We start from the raw sequence: 15,939 nt of genomic DNA, 5'->3' as shown, positions 1-15,939 counted from the left end.
TTGGTACTATTTTGAAATTGAAATGTAGTTTATAAACCATTGACTTGGGAAGACTTGAGCGCTGCCCATTTATAGGTTTTGCTACATGAACATCTCTGTAATACGTCTCAGGAGAACTTTTGAGGTTAGGGGATTTGGAAGAAAGTCACAACTTCTTATCAGAAGGCGTCAAATAAAGATCAGCCATGAGCTGTCTTTTACCATCTACTCCTAATTAGAATTTCTAGCACTGGTTAACTCTGACATAAAAAAGATCCCCCCCCAACTCTCTCCAGGGGGTCTCAAATCTTCGCTATCACAGCTTTTTTTCCCCCTACATTAACTGTTGTAATTTATTTATTCTTCAAATAAGCAGTAACTGAAGGTTGTACATTTTAAAACTATTTGCTTTCTTCAGCAGTTTTACAAATATAGGAATAGATTGAAAAAAGTCTTAAGATTATACATAAGTAGGTTATTAAAGTGGAGTTAGAATAGCCTATTTAATAAGAACAGCATTCTTTATAGAAAATGTCTCTTGAAGGCATTTTAAATTAAGAAAAAAAGATGCATTTTTCTAAACAAATTCAGGAAGTAAAAACGTGAACTCTAGAATATCAGGTACATAACTCTTGCGAGAGCTTGATAAATTATAAATTTTTTCTTTTCCTTGAGAAAGAGAAATAAAACAAATGTGAGATAGTTACCTATAAAAATGAAGTAATAATGTATATATTCCCAACTCTTTCTGAGAATACTCAGATTGCTGCAGCTGTGACTGGATTCATTGATTTCTCTGTGAAGTGAAGGTTATACTAAGAATGTAAAATATATTTATGAACGTGATTAGAGATCTTTTCTTTTATAAAAGACATTTTTGTAGGAGGAGATTTAAAGCAAAATTGATAGCTGCAATTTCATTTTCTATTTTGGTAGGTCCTTTCAATTAACGTTTTTTTCAAATACTTGGTTATCAGTATTGAATTCAAAAGATCATGATTTAGTTTGAATTTTATTTTCCTCATGAAAAACTGATTTTTGTTGTTTATAACAAAACTGCCATGCTGCTGCCAATATTTTCAGGAAAATTTCGTTGATTTTTATCACATATTTTCAGTGAATAAATGAACAAAATAAAAATGTATCAATGAACAAAATGCCACAGATAAATTTATAAGATTAGAACTTTGTCGTTCTTAATTTTTAGGGCTCTTGGCTTTACAAATACAAAAAAATTGGTCTCTTTTATTAGCCGTATGTGATGAAAGTTAACTTTTTTTTCTGACTTCTCATAATTTGAAACATATAAATGAATGATAAAATAGTTATGCTGTATGTATTTGTAGTATTTCTTTTTTTGGTTATCATTCTCCTTTTCCTGTTTGTGTTTCTTAGATGATAGCTAAACCTTTTCTTTAACCCTATAACTTGTTCTATTTAACATTTACATGCACATTTTATAAACGTCTTATGCTTAAAATTTCAGATTGAAGCTCATTTAGATACACTCATAAATGAACAAGCTTCCTATGTGTTAACTAGAGCTGGTCTAAGTTACATATATAACACTGTGCAACAACATAAACCAGAACAGGTAAGCTGATATAATGTGTATGCTCAGGCGGTACTGCACACCTGCCAGCTATACCAATTTTGGCAGTAATATTTTTGAAAAATAAGTTTCCTGAGCAAAAACTCAGTAGTACTTGCTGATTTGTTTTCACATGGACTACTAGCCAAATGCACCTTCCAAGTACAAATTTCCCCTACATTGCATGTACAGCAAGCCAAGCAGGTTTTGAATATGTCAGTCCTTCTGTGCAGCTGATCTGAGTGCCATCAGCAGGTTCTGTACACTACAGGCATTCTCTGCATTCTCAGAATAACTGTATAGCTGGTTAATATGTCTCAAAACGTGTCTGAGTAAAGTTGACTCTAAAACGCAAGAAGTGAATATGAATACCACCTACATGACGTTCAGAACATATTGGACCTACTGTGCATACAGCATCCAGGTCTTTCTCATCACGTGTGTTAACACCATACACCAAGTAGCTACCATGGATGCATTAGACAATTACTACTGTGGTTTTTTTGGTTGTTTTTTTTTTTTGTCCTGTGAAAAATTGGCGAATTAATATCAATGAGAAATCATAAGGTCTTATTTTTGTGTGTTTATTCATTGCTCTGGCTGTTCTAGCACCAAGACAGTGAGATTATGAAAGTGACAACATAAGATTTTTTTCAGAATAAGCTGAAAATTGCAATTCCTGCTCTTTTATTTTTGTGAACCACAGTTCTTAGGATAACTTTTCATACACCCCATGTTCTTCCCTTCGCCTACACTTATGTCCTTTCATGGTCATAAAGTTAGTTCTGACTGAAAGTGAAGAAATGTGTCTCTGGAGCAAGCAGTACTGTCTTGGAGAGCTTCATATTTTTTCTTCGGCCAACACTTCTGCATAAATTACTCAAACTCAACAGAGATTTTTAAAGGGAACCATTTTAAGTGCACTAGCTAGCTGATTACAAATTCCACTTGGTTTTCTAGTCATGAATTTATCTCCTATTCTAAAACCAATTTCAAATTCTGCTGTAGCTGAGGGCTCATTGCAGATTGTTTAATAGAGTGTGGATAGACTTTCTGGTAGTATTTTCATTCAAGTCTGTCAAGCTGCCTGGCTGCTGGGATGAGGTTGTTGCGGGATTTACTGTGGTGTTATGCAGCATGTATGCATCATAATGCCATAGGAGTAAAGAAAACTTATTTGCAAGTAGGCTTGAATTCTGCAGTGTCCAGGAGCAGATGATTTAGAAGGAAGTTGCCCTATGTAATTCCACAGTGCTAAAGGAATGTGGAGAACGTTACAGTTCAGTTATTGTCCTGAACCTTGTGGAAGGTTTTTTTCCTGACCTTGTCAGTTAATGGTAAAGAAGAAAGAAAAGGGTCTGAATGGACACACGAAGAACTCGCTGTTGGCTATTTTTAATTTAAGGAAGTGATGGAATACAAACGAACTGTTACAGCATTCCAGTATTGGTGTAGTGATTCAGTTTCCAAACACGTAAAATCCTGGTGGTTTCCTAAATAAGTAGCAATTAGTACTGGACTTACTGTAGCATTGTTTCATGTCATTTTCCATATTTTAATAAAATTTTTTTTCCCTTTGACTACCAACTCTTAGGGTCCTCTTTCAAATTTGCCAAGTCTGGATTCAGTGTCCTTGAAGGCTGCAATGGTAAGCATTTTACAATTTCATATTGTGGTGTTATTGCTGAGACATGGGAAAGAATATTATTAATTTCATGACACAGTAGATACTCATCTAAATTCTTTAGCTAACCTTTAGCTAACTAACCAGTCCTGCTCTTCAAGAATAGCTAAATTACATGTCTAGGAAGACTTTCTTCATTTATAATAGTTTGACTAGTGCAAATAAATAAATATATATATGCACACACACACACACACACACACACACACACACACAAAAATTATTTATGAACTGGTAGTAATAGAGTATTAGTTTCTAAGCCTTGAGAAACAGAACTTTACTTACAAGAATGTTATCCTGTGAGTCATCATAAATTGCTAAAAGCAAATACTTAGCTCTAATTAGTTTTAATCACCAAAATTTCTTCTTGCCTGAATGCTTTGAAATATAGGTTCTGCTATCATTTATAATTTTAGTCCTAAGGCTTTAATTTTATTCAAGTAGTTCATCTAAACTTAGAAGTTAGGTGCTGGGCATATGCAGCAGATGTGAGGTTGGTTTTTCATTGGTTTTTTGATTGAAAGCTAGAATAGATTTTTAAAACAAATTACCAGCTAATGTTTTTTTTCTTAGAGTGTGCAAGGCTAATTTCCATAAAGATAGCGATCTCTCAGTTCAATAGCCAGCAGCATATTAACTTCCACTCTTTTTGTTAGCCAAATTTAGCTTTATTCAGAAAGCTTAACTGTAAATAAGGCCCCCTCTTCCTGCACACGCACACACTCACAAAGAAGAGAGTTCTAGCCTAAATCTTTTGGTCATCTAGTAAAAATCTTTAGATCACACAGTGGCCTGAATTTTGGCAAGGGGAGAAGGCTGTTTCTTTTTTAATTAATAAATAGGTATTATGAAAAACTGTATACTGCATCACTCCTATTTGTGTCAGAATAGTCGGTTTTCCTCTGTTCAAGTTCTAAACCAGTGAATCCCAGGCCACTAGGATCAACAGAGCACTGAATGCTTTACTCAGATCAGCATAAATTCTTAGAAATATTTATGAATTAAGCACTTAAACTACCTTCCAGTTTTCATAGCCTTGTGGACTAACCAGGAGTTTAAAGGCCGCAGCTTGGGGACCAGCCCTCTAAATTACATACATGTAAATCTTAATTTTACTTGAGTAATTAGAAAAGAATCAAACTTTCTTATTTTCCTCATAACTTTGCCTAATGTATACTTGTGTGAACACATTTTAACCAGGATGGGACCAGGAGGCCAAAATTAAAACCAAATAAATTCCAGATACCAATCTAGTCTGTCTTCTTTCTAGGACTCTAACCGTGTAAAGAACTTAGTCAGATTCACTGCCTTACAACTTAACCTGAAAGTTTTCTCAGTCCTTGGCTTTTAAATTGCTCATATGTGCTCAGAAGTGCTGTTCTAGTAAGGTCTTTACTTTTCTCTCAGCTAAGCTCTCCTGCATTCCAAGGGGGCAGATAACCCTGAAAAGCTGTCATGAGAACTATTATTGACTTCACTGGTGATTTGTGCCCACTTCCTGCACACCTAAATGATGATTGGACTTGGATTTTAAATTTGACCAGCTTGAAAAGATTCATCCAGTGAAGCAGAGCAGAAGGATGTCCTGCATGATGCCGTTTGCCATCTTGCAAGTCTCTTACTGAAACTAAGTTGGTAATAAGGAATACAGGAACTACAGGTCCAGGAGGAAAGCCGAGCTGGAAGGAGTCCAGTTCTAGCACCAAGCTGGGAATGGGTCAGCACTGAACTGCTGGAGTCATTGAACCATTTAATAAGTTAGGGTGGAAGGCTCAAAGTAAGCTCACTTAGATGTTAATTTTCTAGGGCCTTGTCTGGTTGAGTATTTCCAAGGGTGGAGATTCCACAGATTTTCTGGGTAATATGTTCAGTTTTTGACAAAGCTCCTGGTGAGAATTTTTACTTTAATATCTAATCAGAATTTTCCTTAGTGTAACTTCTATCAATTGTTCCTCGTGTTTTCACTGTGCACCTCTGGGAAGCAGCTGGCTCCATCTTCTGTAAAATCACCTAGTAGATAGTAGAAGACAGTAGTGACGTTTCGTCGTAGTGCTTTCTTCTCTAAAACTGCTAGAATCAAAGCACTGCAGTATTTTATACCACATTATATGGGGGAGCCTAGTAGCAGTCCAAGGAGCCTGAACTAGGCCCCTTGAGTCAGGAAGAACAAGACCAAGTCCTCACTGGATTATTAAGCAGTCCCTGTGCTCTCAGTAAAAGGTAACATCTACTTTGTGCAGGCTAGGTTGCTATCTGGAGGCTGATGTGTTCCCTTTGCACTGAATAGACTGGGTCAGGTCTTCAGGGGTGCAAACATATATCCATGCTGCACAGAAAACTTGGCTGGTTATGGGGGCTGAATTATTTGTCATTATTCGTGCCCTCCACTTGTACTCGTCAGGATCAGAAACTTGAAATTGTGGTGGCATAAGTGTTGAAGTTAGACGTCTGGTTTGGACTGTTACGTTCTGCCTTGAATGTTTTTATGTTGTGTTAGGTTCTATCTTAAATATATAAAAACAGCAAATTCCATCAAATAAGAAGGTGCCATTTTAATGTAATCACTTTCCAGAGATCTGTATTTTTTATCTATCTTCATATACCAGCAAGTTTTTAGTATGTTGATCTCATATTCTCTTTTTTCCCGCCCCTAGGCTCAGTTTGATCGCTATCTGTCTGCTCCAGATAGTCTGTTAATGTCCCAGCTGAATTTCCTTCTGAGTGCCACTGTGAAGTAAGTATCTTAATTCTGAATTTCTATTATGCTTGTATAATAATCAGAAAGATGAATTTGATTAGGTTTTAGTGGATCATGATAGAGAATTGAAGTTATCAGCTGTAATCACATTTGCATTGTCCTTCAGGTCACAATTCAATTTGTTGAGACTGTCCTCTTTTTGAACAAGCAGTTAGGAATATGTAATTCTGTAACTTTCTGAAGTTGTTACTCCTGATTTAATGGACAGTATCAAAATTAATTGTATTCATCTCTTTTGAACGTATTGCACTGTGTCGGCATTGTTTTTTGTCACCTTAGTTGTAAATTGTTTTAGAACTAATTTATAAGCCTTCCAAAGGGAGATAAAATATGTAATTCTCCACTCAAGTTTTCTTTTATCCCTATTGCTACATCAAGTCTAGAATTTTTCAACTTTGTTGTCTTCCACTGTAGAATATTGACGTTCTTGTCTCATCAAATATTGTGCTGAGATTACTTTATTTTTCACATAATATGGGTTTTTTTAGTGATTTATACTTTGAAGTATGGAAGCGAGGACTTTATTATGTATCACTGCTCTTGTTTTATGAATATATTCTAAAATATGACAGACAAGGGCCAACTGAACCCTAAGGCTAGGGAAAATGCCAAGAATTTCTTTCCAATTAGATACGAACTGTATGAAGTCACTTTGTAGTACTTAAATTCAGAAAATTGTATGCTGCACTGATCAAAAAGTTTTCTTGACGTTATTCTTCATGTTTTTGTGAAGAATATAAGTTGCATAACATATGAAAAATTGTGACTAGCACATCATATTTTTGATGTGGCACTACAATGTTTGGAGTCTCATTATCACTATCTGTCCTGCAGTGTCATAAGAAAGTGCTTTTTCACTGTGAGGGTGAACACTGGAACAGGTTGTCCAGAGAGGGTTGTGGAGTCTCCATACCTGGAGATATTTCAAAACCCAACTGCACGTGATCCTGGGCAGCCTGCTTTCCGGTGACCCTGTTTGAGCAGTGGGGTTGGATGATTGATCTCCAGAGGTCCCTTCCAACCTCATCTATTCTGTGATTGTATTACAGTGGAAGCCGTCTTGTGATAAAGAGTTGACCTATGTCAAGGGAAAAAATATTATATGCTGGGAACGTTTAAAAAAGCTGATAATATTTTCTTCTGTTCTCTTACCAATGCGGAGGCTGAAAAAGCCTGGCCTTACCTGGCCTTACATCACAAAATCTCTGTACCTCTGGCAGCAGGGGGGCAATAATAATATTTTAGCATAGACAAATATTATATGCCATTTAATCAGTGAACAACAGTTGTCAAAGCCTCCCTGCCTTGTATCTAACCTATATTCTGAGAAAAGCAGAATGAAGGATAGCTGAGGCCATGCCCGCTACAAGCATTATCAGTCTCGTGGTTTTAGGTGCCTTCTAGTAATTTTTCATTTGGGTTTTTGTAGTCTAGTGAGAAACAAAAAAAGTTTAGAGGAAACTCAGCAAGTCTTTTCTGCACAAGTACTCGTTGTTTCTGTGGCTTCTGTGCAAGGTGCAGCTGCACCCAGAGGAAAAGCATCAGCAGCAGAACAGTGTCAGAGGATGACTTTGATAGTCACCATCTCATGGAAACCAGTCAAACATGGGACAGATGGTCCCCCCCAGGGTGTCCTTGCTTGTGCCACGCTGCCTGCGACTCCTGGGGTGGCTGTTACTTGAGTAATGGAGCTAGCATAGGATTAATGTTTCAAGGGTGACATCCCACCAGGTCAGTGGTGTGGCATTCCATAGCAAATCCACTTTTAACGTGAAGTAAAAATACTTTTTAAAATTTTACTGAGAGGGCACCAGACAGTTTGTGTACAAAAATGAACAGTGTATGCATCTCTCATGTATCTGTGATTCCGATACTATTTTCTAGACTCTTTATGTGCCAGTGTCCAGCTAACTGTTTGATCTTGGCACAAATACATTGTTTTAATCTGCTTGAGTGAAAAGATTTTGAAATACATAGGTGTGGCCTGAACAACAGGACAGAAATCATCTGAGTGTGGAGTTTGAAATCCAGACACCAGTTTCTGTTTTCAATACTGTCAGTCCATGGAGCGATGTTAGATAAACCAGATAAGCTTGCTTTTCAGAAGTGCTGAGCACTTGCAGCTTTGGTCATATGTGATCTGCATATAATGGTAGTCTGCAAATGAAATCATTAAACATTCTGCTATTTGAAAAAAGATTGTTATTCAAATACTTTCTGAAGGTTTTTTCAGATGTGTAATAATTACATAAGTGATTACTTGTTGGCCTCGGCTACCAAGTGCCTAAGTTTTTATCTAGTCCACTGGAGTCTTCAGGAGTCAAGTAAATCATGATCAAAGCGTTCGTTATTTGACCTTTTTTTTTTTTTAGTTGAGGTTTCAAAGTTGTCTATATTGAAAAACAAATACAAGCTCAGGGATCTGTTAATAATCTTAGCATAGGAATATAAATGTTAGCATTAAGCTGAACCTCAAACCAGTATCACTTTTTAATATGATACTGTCGGTCCATAACACAAGTATATTTCAACTCGAGTTTTCTTCATCCACAAACAGTTTCATACCATAAGCCCAGTGCTTCCTTAGCCCGAGTCTATCACGAAGAAATGACTGCGGTGTTACGAGTTGTTGTTTCTTCTCAGCTGTTTGTCGGATCTCTCTGCTGAGGATACTGTTCTCGCAGCTCAGTTAGCAGAAGTGACTCTGTTGTATGAGAATTGTTCTTCCGCTCCAGTACAGATCAACCAGATTAGCTTAAAGAATAATGTAAATGAAGCATTTTAAATTCTGCTTCCAAGTGTCAAGCTATTAAACCTGAATTTTAAATCTTCATCTTTTTCTTAGCGTAGGTATATTTAAAAATCATAGTAACAGTAAACGTATTTTGAAAGCCTCAATTTTTCACTGCTAATGCAGAAGCAATTTTTTAGAGGTAGACTTTATGCTACCATAAAGACTCAGGCACAGAGTGAAATTACTTAGGCTTAATAATTTCTTTCTGTCAGATGAACCAAGATAAACTGGTTATGTATGCACTCATAGCCTTATCCCATTTATGAAGTTTTGAAACCTCTCCTACTGCAGTTTAAGCTGAATTCATGTTATCTTGCAACAGCAGGGAGCCGGGAGGTGAGTGGGAAGCCTATGAGGACAATTAGCATAGCCACTACAGCTCATTTGACACACAGTAATTTATTAACCTGCTGTAACTCAGTGATTTAGATCAGCTTCTAAACAGAATTAAAAATAAAAATTCTGTTAGTCCCTTAGGCATCAAATGTGTAGCGTTAAACACAAGAAATCATGTTAAAGTCGAGATCCATATTTACTTAGGTGCATACTTGTGGAATCTTGGTATTTTCTTTTTACTTGTAGTAAGTAAATATTCAAAATTCCATAGTTTCCCAAAATTCATGGAAAACATTCAACCAGTACTATAATTTTAATCTCTTGTTATAGTAGTTCAGCTTTTCAAGTTAGTTTTACAGTGGTTTGGTGTCATTTTTGAAGACTTCTTCCTGTAAGTCACATAGCTGGAACAGTGGATCACAACTGTTGAGCTGGAGGCCAGCAGTTCTTTAATTCTTAAAATCAGATCATGTGCTTTTGGTAAGGGGCTAGAGTATTTATTACACAATAAAAACTCAGCAGCACTATAATAAAGCTTTATGACCACAAAGAACATTCCCTCCAATATTTGCTAGTGCATGCTGTTATCTTTCAAATTCCTTTGCTCATTTAAGGAATTTTAAACTATATATATACCTAGTTCTTGGTCTCGTAAAGCTCATTTCATTTGTGTTGGATCACAGAAACTACATGCTGAAATTACTTTACTATTTTTAGAAAGTGCTGCAGTTTATGTTAGTGATAAAATTGTATCATGTTGTTATGGCAACTGAGATCCTAATGTACTGATTAATGACACTGACATTATTGGATGGAAAGACTCGGTTGATGCTGTTCAGCTCTCTGGAATATTTCAATAAAGTTTTTCTTTCAGTTTAGTAGTATTTTGTGCAATGCAACTAGTAGGCTTTATATTCCGATGTGCAATGTTTTCTTAAAACACTTTCATGTTACGTAGCTTAACAATTCTAGATTGTGTTCAAAGGCAGTTGTTTACCTGAAAACCTTGAATATATTTTCCATATGTCCATGTTTCTAGATTTGCTATTATAAGGCCAGTCTATTTTCAAGTATTCTAAGTAATATAGAAACACAGCCACTTGATCATGTTTATCCAAAGGCTGGATACTTGGCATTGGAATAAAATGTAATTTTTGTCTCTTAATCTTCTTTATCATATTTTCCATTTCTTAATATTTCCCGAAAACAAAGTTCTACACACTTGGTATTTGAGATTCCATTAACTTGTCGGTTCCCACTCACTGTGCTCGGCATCTGGCAAATTCAGCACTGATTTTAGTGGATGCAATTTTGGTGATTTTGTTTCTTTGCTGCATATTACAGCGGGGCTGAATTGACATTTGTGGTACTTCAATTTCTTGTTTCTCCTGGTGGTCCTTTTGCACAGGTTTGACTGTATAATAATTGTAACTGCTGTTTCTGATAGATAAAAATGCATACGCAGCTGTAAACATATTGCCATGGTGATTAAAGCAAACTGATTCAACAAAGTAAAATAAAAATACTAATTTGTCTTCAAAAAATAATGAACTTTTCTGTGAACGTTAGCTTCAAATCTCTGTGCGTTGTTACTCATTTTGATCCATAGAAATAACAGGATACAGACTTTATAGTATTGTTTGTCAAAGACCATAGTAACTTTTAAATGTTTGACCACTATCATCTTCAGCTTTTCCTGTTCTTTGACAGAGAATGGAATCAGGTGGTGTGAAGATAATATGAATAGAATACGTTTGCTAGTAGAATAAAAAATATATATATTTACAGAGGACAGCCAGCAGCCCCAGGAGGTAGAAGGTAGACCAGTAACATTACCATTCTGTTAAATGGTGCAGGAGAGTACAGGTGAAAAAATACTGTATGCAAATTAAATGTAGTTCTTTTTCCATCCTTTGCAATTTTGTGGCAGAAATAAAGAATCTAATTTCTTGGTTGTCGGGATCATATATCTGAGTTTATGCCTGTACAATACAAAGGGAGGGAAGAGCCTTCTTTTATTGTAAATCTTTAAGCTATTTTCACAGTTGAAGTATAAGGACTTTTTAATCACACTGTCAGTGACTGTCAGTTACTATCAGTGACAATAACATTTTTCCAGTTTTTGCATTTTTCTGTTTCATTTCTTGTGTATAATATAGTTATATTCCCTACAATTTGCAATTTTTTGTTTGCTTTTTAGAGATCAGATAATAAAACAGTCAACGGAACTGGTCTGCAGAGCTTACGGTGAATTATATGCAGCTGTGATGAACCCCTCAAATGAGTATAAGGATCCAGAAACCATACTACACAGAACTCCTCACCAAGTTCAGACGCTCCTTTCATAGTCTTGCTTCCCTCAGAATGATCAGAATCCATAGTACTGTATTTGTTCAGTGTATGCATTATGGTATTTTTCTGTATTGAGTTTTATGTTATAACTATAAACTTAAAATATGTAGGAATGCAGTTTTGCTTAATCTGCTTGACAGAAGTCTAGTCTTTCCTGTGTCTTTGAATACTCTCTATAGGCCGGAAAATAGAATATAGATTAAAAATTATTTTAATGTGTTCCTCTAATGGACATGCACCTTGACAATATGCAATCTCTTTGAAAAAGGGAGTAAAGGAGGAAAAAGCTTTTGCCTTGCTGTAAATAATCCTTTCACTAGGAATTCAACCAGTGTTTCTTATGATCTCATCATTATTTTTATTTGCCCTTTTCCCTGTTCTTTCATTCTATTGTTCTCAGCCTATCATCAATAAACACTGATACTGTATAATTTCAAGACAACTGATGTACTTTTGAATGTCTTGAGGTACCTCAGTTTTACAGCCCATAAATCATTTTAGAATATTTGGTGCTGTTTTTGAAATCCTATTGATTAAATCTTTGAGGCAAAATTTGTGTGCTTTTTGTGGGTTTTTTTGATCCATTATCTGTGTCGCTAGTTCTCATACTTTCTATAAGAAAAAGGAATACTTGAACTACATATATGTATGTGATCTGGAACTTAATATTATAAGTAATATTTTTGTAATTTTACTTTACTCAGAAGGGTTTTATTTTAGTGCAGTTCCTCTGCAGGAATCCTTGTATCAATTGAAACTTGCAGATAGAACTCTTAAGGTTGGGTCCAGTTGCAGTGTGGGTTTGGAAGGTGAGTTGCACAGCAGTATGGCCATTCCTGCTTCGCACGTACAGGTTCTTTGTTTTGTTTTTCAAGTACAGAAAAAGATCCATTGCTTTAGCACAAGCATTTATGCAGTTAATAACATACTAAGAGATTTTAGTGGTTTACATGTCTGCAGTAGTGCTCCTAAAAATTATAATTAGGTTCAACTGTGGCATAGGTTGATCTGGGGACTTTGTGGGAGAGCCAGGGTATGTAGTTGTGCCTGGCTGATGTGTAGAGAGCCATGAGTGAAGGTTTTGTTTCTTCCCTCCTTCGATACAAAGTTGAACATGCTCTGTCTAGAAACTATAATTATATAGAGTTGTAATTCAGGGAACCGTTCCTTCCAGTAAAAGAGGAAAATATATACTAAGTAGGACACTTGTTCTCTGTCACACCTCATGATAATTTTTGTACGTTTCTTAAAGGAAACATAGTCTTCTTTCAGGGAAGTCTTTCACTCCAGAAGACTTCAGGAAAGAAAAAGTTAGTATAAGGAGTTTGGTTTGGTTTGGTTTGGTTTTTGTTTTGTTTTTTAAAGAGAATTTAGGAGAACTTTCTTTGGAAGAAATTGACTTTTTTTCATTTTCTCTGAGTTGTTGTATGAGTGTCACACTGAGAGTTATTAAAATTTTGGAGTTTACACTCGCATTAGCTGTTGCATATTTATGTATGTTAAGGAGGGAGATGAGCAGTCATTCATGGTGAATCAGATACATTTAAATTTAAGATGGATGTTTTTATCAATGCTAATATTCCCCATATAGAGTATATAGTTAAGAGGCAGCCAAATCTGCAGTTTAGTGAATGTTTGCAAAAAGAGCGAGGAGTAGAGAAAAGCAGCAACAATATATTTTTTTATCTCTCGGAAAACTCGTTACACAAGTCATATACAGTTGGTCTCAGAAATCAGCTTTGGTAGTGATACCACTGTAATGCAGTATCTCCCTTCTTAATGGTCATAATTTGTTGGTATAAATAAAATTTGAAAGTTTAAGTGTCCCTGGAGTTCTTGAATCAGACATAAATTCTTTTATAAATTGGAATATTATGTTTGGAGTTATTCCGTTTAGAAACTCCAAATCTATAAGGCAAAAAATTCAGGAAGCTTAGAAGAGCTCCAGTGGAAAATTATGCTCTCCTACTAGGTAAGGCACCTTAAATGTTCAGACTTTGCATTATTGTATTATATATTCAGAAAGCTATTTTATATTGTTTAATAATGTTAATATTGCTTAATATGCTTACAATTATTATCTAATATGTGAAAATTATGTCACTTGTGAAAGGGTTATAGATTAGTTTCCTGCTAACATACTGATAAAAGAGAACCTTTTCCTCAAATTACAGATGAACCTCAGTCTCCAATAATCAGTCAGTAGTTTGCATGAGAATTCATAAAAAGTTGCTTCCTGTCTTTAAGTCCATTTAGAAACTTATCCATGACTTTATCTTCTCCTCTTATTAATAATACAAAAACTATAAAAGTTGTAACTTATAAAAATTAGAATCAATCACTAATTTTGGTCTCTGCAATGGAAGTAAATGACAAAGGGTCACAGATGAGAAAATATGTCAATAAAAGCTTTTGATTTGCTGACTTCTGTCTTCCATGTTATTATTTCCTGTGCTTGCCTTCCTAAGAGGAGGAAGGAAACAGTGATGAGATTTTTGACTTGCTGTTTCTAGTTTAACATTTTGACATCTATATCTTGTAAATACTCTGGATTTCTGCACCAGGAAGAATGAAGCTGCAGTCCTCGAATTGCTCGGTTTTGACCCATAAACGTTGTAGCAGATGGAATCATTCCGGCCATCAGTACTGGGCCCGTATTCAGACTGCTTATCGTAGATCTGACTGGAACATCACAGTGCATAAAGACATACTGGCCGGGCTGGGTTACTCAGCACATCTGCTGTTGGTCCTTAGATACTTTTATGTGGAGAGGCATACCTCCAAAGACCAAATTCATTATCCTGTTTTGAGCAGCAATATGAATGTAGCCAGCCTATTGGAAAACGGGGTAAAGAGATGTTTGAATACTACTTCTAGTATGTAGCTCTCTGCGTTTGGGACTCAGACTGAGTCTAATTCTGAAAGTAGATAACTAAAGGACTTTTTTTTTTTTTTTTTGCGTAGTTGTCTGACGCAAAGAGCACTTTCCAGGGAGGTGGGAGAGCTGGGTTCTGGGCCGAAGGAGTTTCTCTGACATCTCCCTCGTTCCTGAAGAGCATCCTAACTCTGGACTGTGGGGTACCCTGAGATGAGGCAGCTCTAGCAGCTGTGCAGAAATTGATGCAAAATACAGGAGGCAAGGGGGAGCAGAGGCAAAGGGCAGTATAAGCAAGGAGGAGTTTGGCTCTGTGGCCTGTACGTGAGGGCTCTCCTAAGGAGTGAAGGTCTAGACCTTCTCCAGTAAGTATTCTCACCTACAGAAGTATTCAGCCGACAGTAAGCTATAGAGTTGAGTTTGAGGTAGATCCAAGGGTGGTTAATCAATACAAGCGGTAATGCCTTTATGTTCAAACTTGTATGTACAATTTTCTCCTTCCTTCTCTTTATAAAAGTACACGCTATCACAAAAAACAAAATATAAAAGTTGTTTTAATTAGCAAGCGCACAGAAGCCCAGGCACTATGATTTTTTTTTCTAGTGTAGAAAAAGAGAAGCCTAAGGAGGTTTGGAAAGATAATAATACATTTCTTTTGCAACGTTTCAGAGTGCTCCTCCCTATTCTGTGAATTATGACTCTAAACCTGCATTCTGTCTCTTCGTACACTCAGTTGTAATTATTTTTATTAAAGTTTTTGAAATAAGTGTTGCGGGGGGAGGGGGGAGGATACTTTCAGAACTGCTAAACTTTTCCGTTCATTTTAAAAACTCTAGCTGCTCTTTAATCCTTTTGCTTGCCTTGCTGAGTCACTTTCCAGTGAACCCAGGGGGTGGGAAGGCTATAAAATTTTGAAAATTACATGAAGGGGTTAGACTTATTTCCATGACTAAAATACACCCTTGTTAGAAGCAGCACAGACATGGGTGTGGGTTTGTTTGAAATCTACTGCCACTTGCTTCTGAGGGAAAAATTCAGGAGAAGAACCATTTGCTTATGATGAGTGCAGTAATACAAAACAGCCGTGGTACGACTGGATACCATACATTGATGCTAAATTGGTGTTACGTTTAAATAGTTGGGAGAATTTTCAAAAAGCAGATTAGAAGAAACTGACAATGGAAGTGAAAGGTGTGTGATAGAACTTAACTCTTTCACATATTGGCTTTACTCCTTAAGAAAACTTTCAGAACCTCTCTATATCTTTTCCCCAGTGCTCTCAAAACATCTCACAATGACAATCCTGCAACTGCTATGGACAATCCTCCAACTGCTTCTTTGAGTCATGCAGTGGCTAAGCTGAATTTGACAAAGCTGAATTTGGAACCCAATTTTTTTTTTTTCCTGAAAGACTTTTAAAAAATGGGAAGTGAATGTAACTTAAACTTGGATATTTGTCCTGTACGATAGAAAATTCCATATTCCTTCATATGGAATTAGATGAATTTGTTTGTTTGTTTGTTTTTTGACACTGATTTTTATTCCTATTCAAAATGAAAACCCAAATTTT

The 15,939-nt window shown here is 36.1% G+C and overlaps 1 protein-coding gene across 1 annotated transcript in view; it reads left to right on the top strand.

The window, feature by feature from the left end:
- Positions 1-13,918, top strand: part of COG6 (component of oligomeric golgi complex 6) — a 63,301-nt gene extending 49,383 nt beyond the window's left edge. The window contains exons 16-19 of the mRNA XM_068929963.1: positions 1,466-1,573; positions 3,165-3,218; positions 5,909-5,988; positions 11,343-13,918. Coding sequence (XP_068786064.1) covers positions 1,466-1,573; positions 3,165-3,218; positions 5,909-5,988; positions 11,343-11,490 — 390 coding nt within the window. The 3' untranslated portion in view covers positions 11,491-13,918. The remainder of the gene's footprint in view (positions 1-1,465; positions 1,574-3,164; positions 3,219-5,908; positions 5,989-11,342) is intronic.
- The last annotated feature ends 2,021 nt before the right edge of the window (positions 13,919-15,939 follow it).

The sequence above is a fragment of the Struthio camelus genome, chromosome 1 (genome assembly GCF_040807025.1).
Source record: "Struthio camelus isolate bStrCam1 chromosome 1, bStrCam1.hap1, whole genome shotgun sequence".
NCBI lineage: Eukaryota > Metazoa > Chordata > Aves > Struthioniformes > Struthionidae > Struthio > Struthio camelus.
The sequence above is the reverse complement of the archived record's forward strand: the minus strand, read 5'-3'. Positions and strand labels throughout refer to the sequence as shown.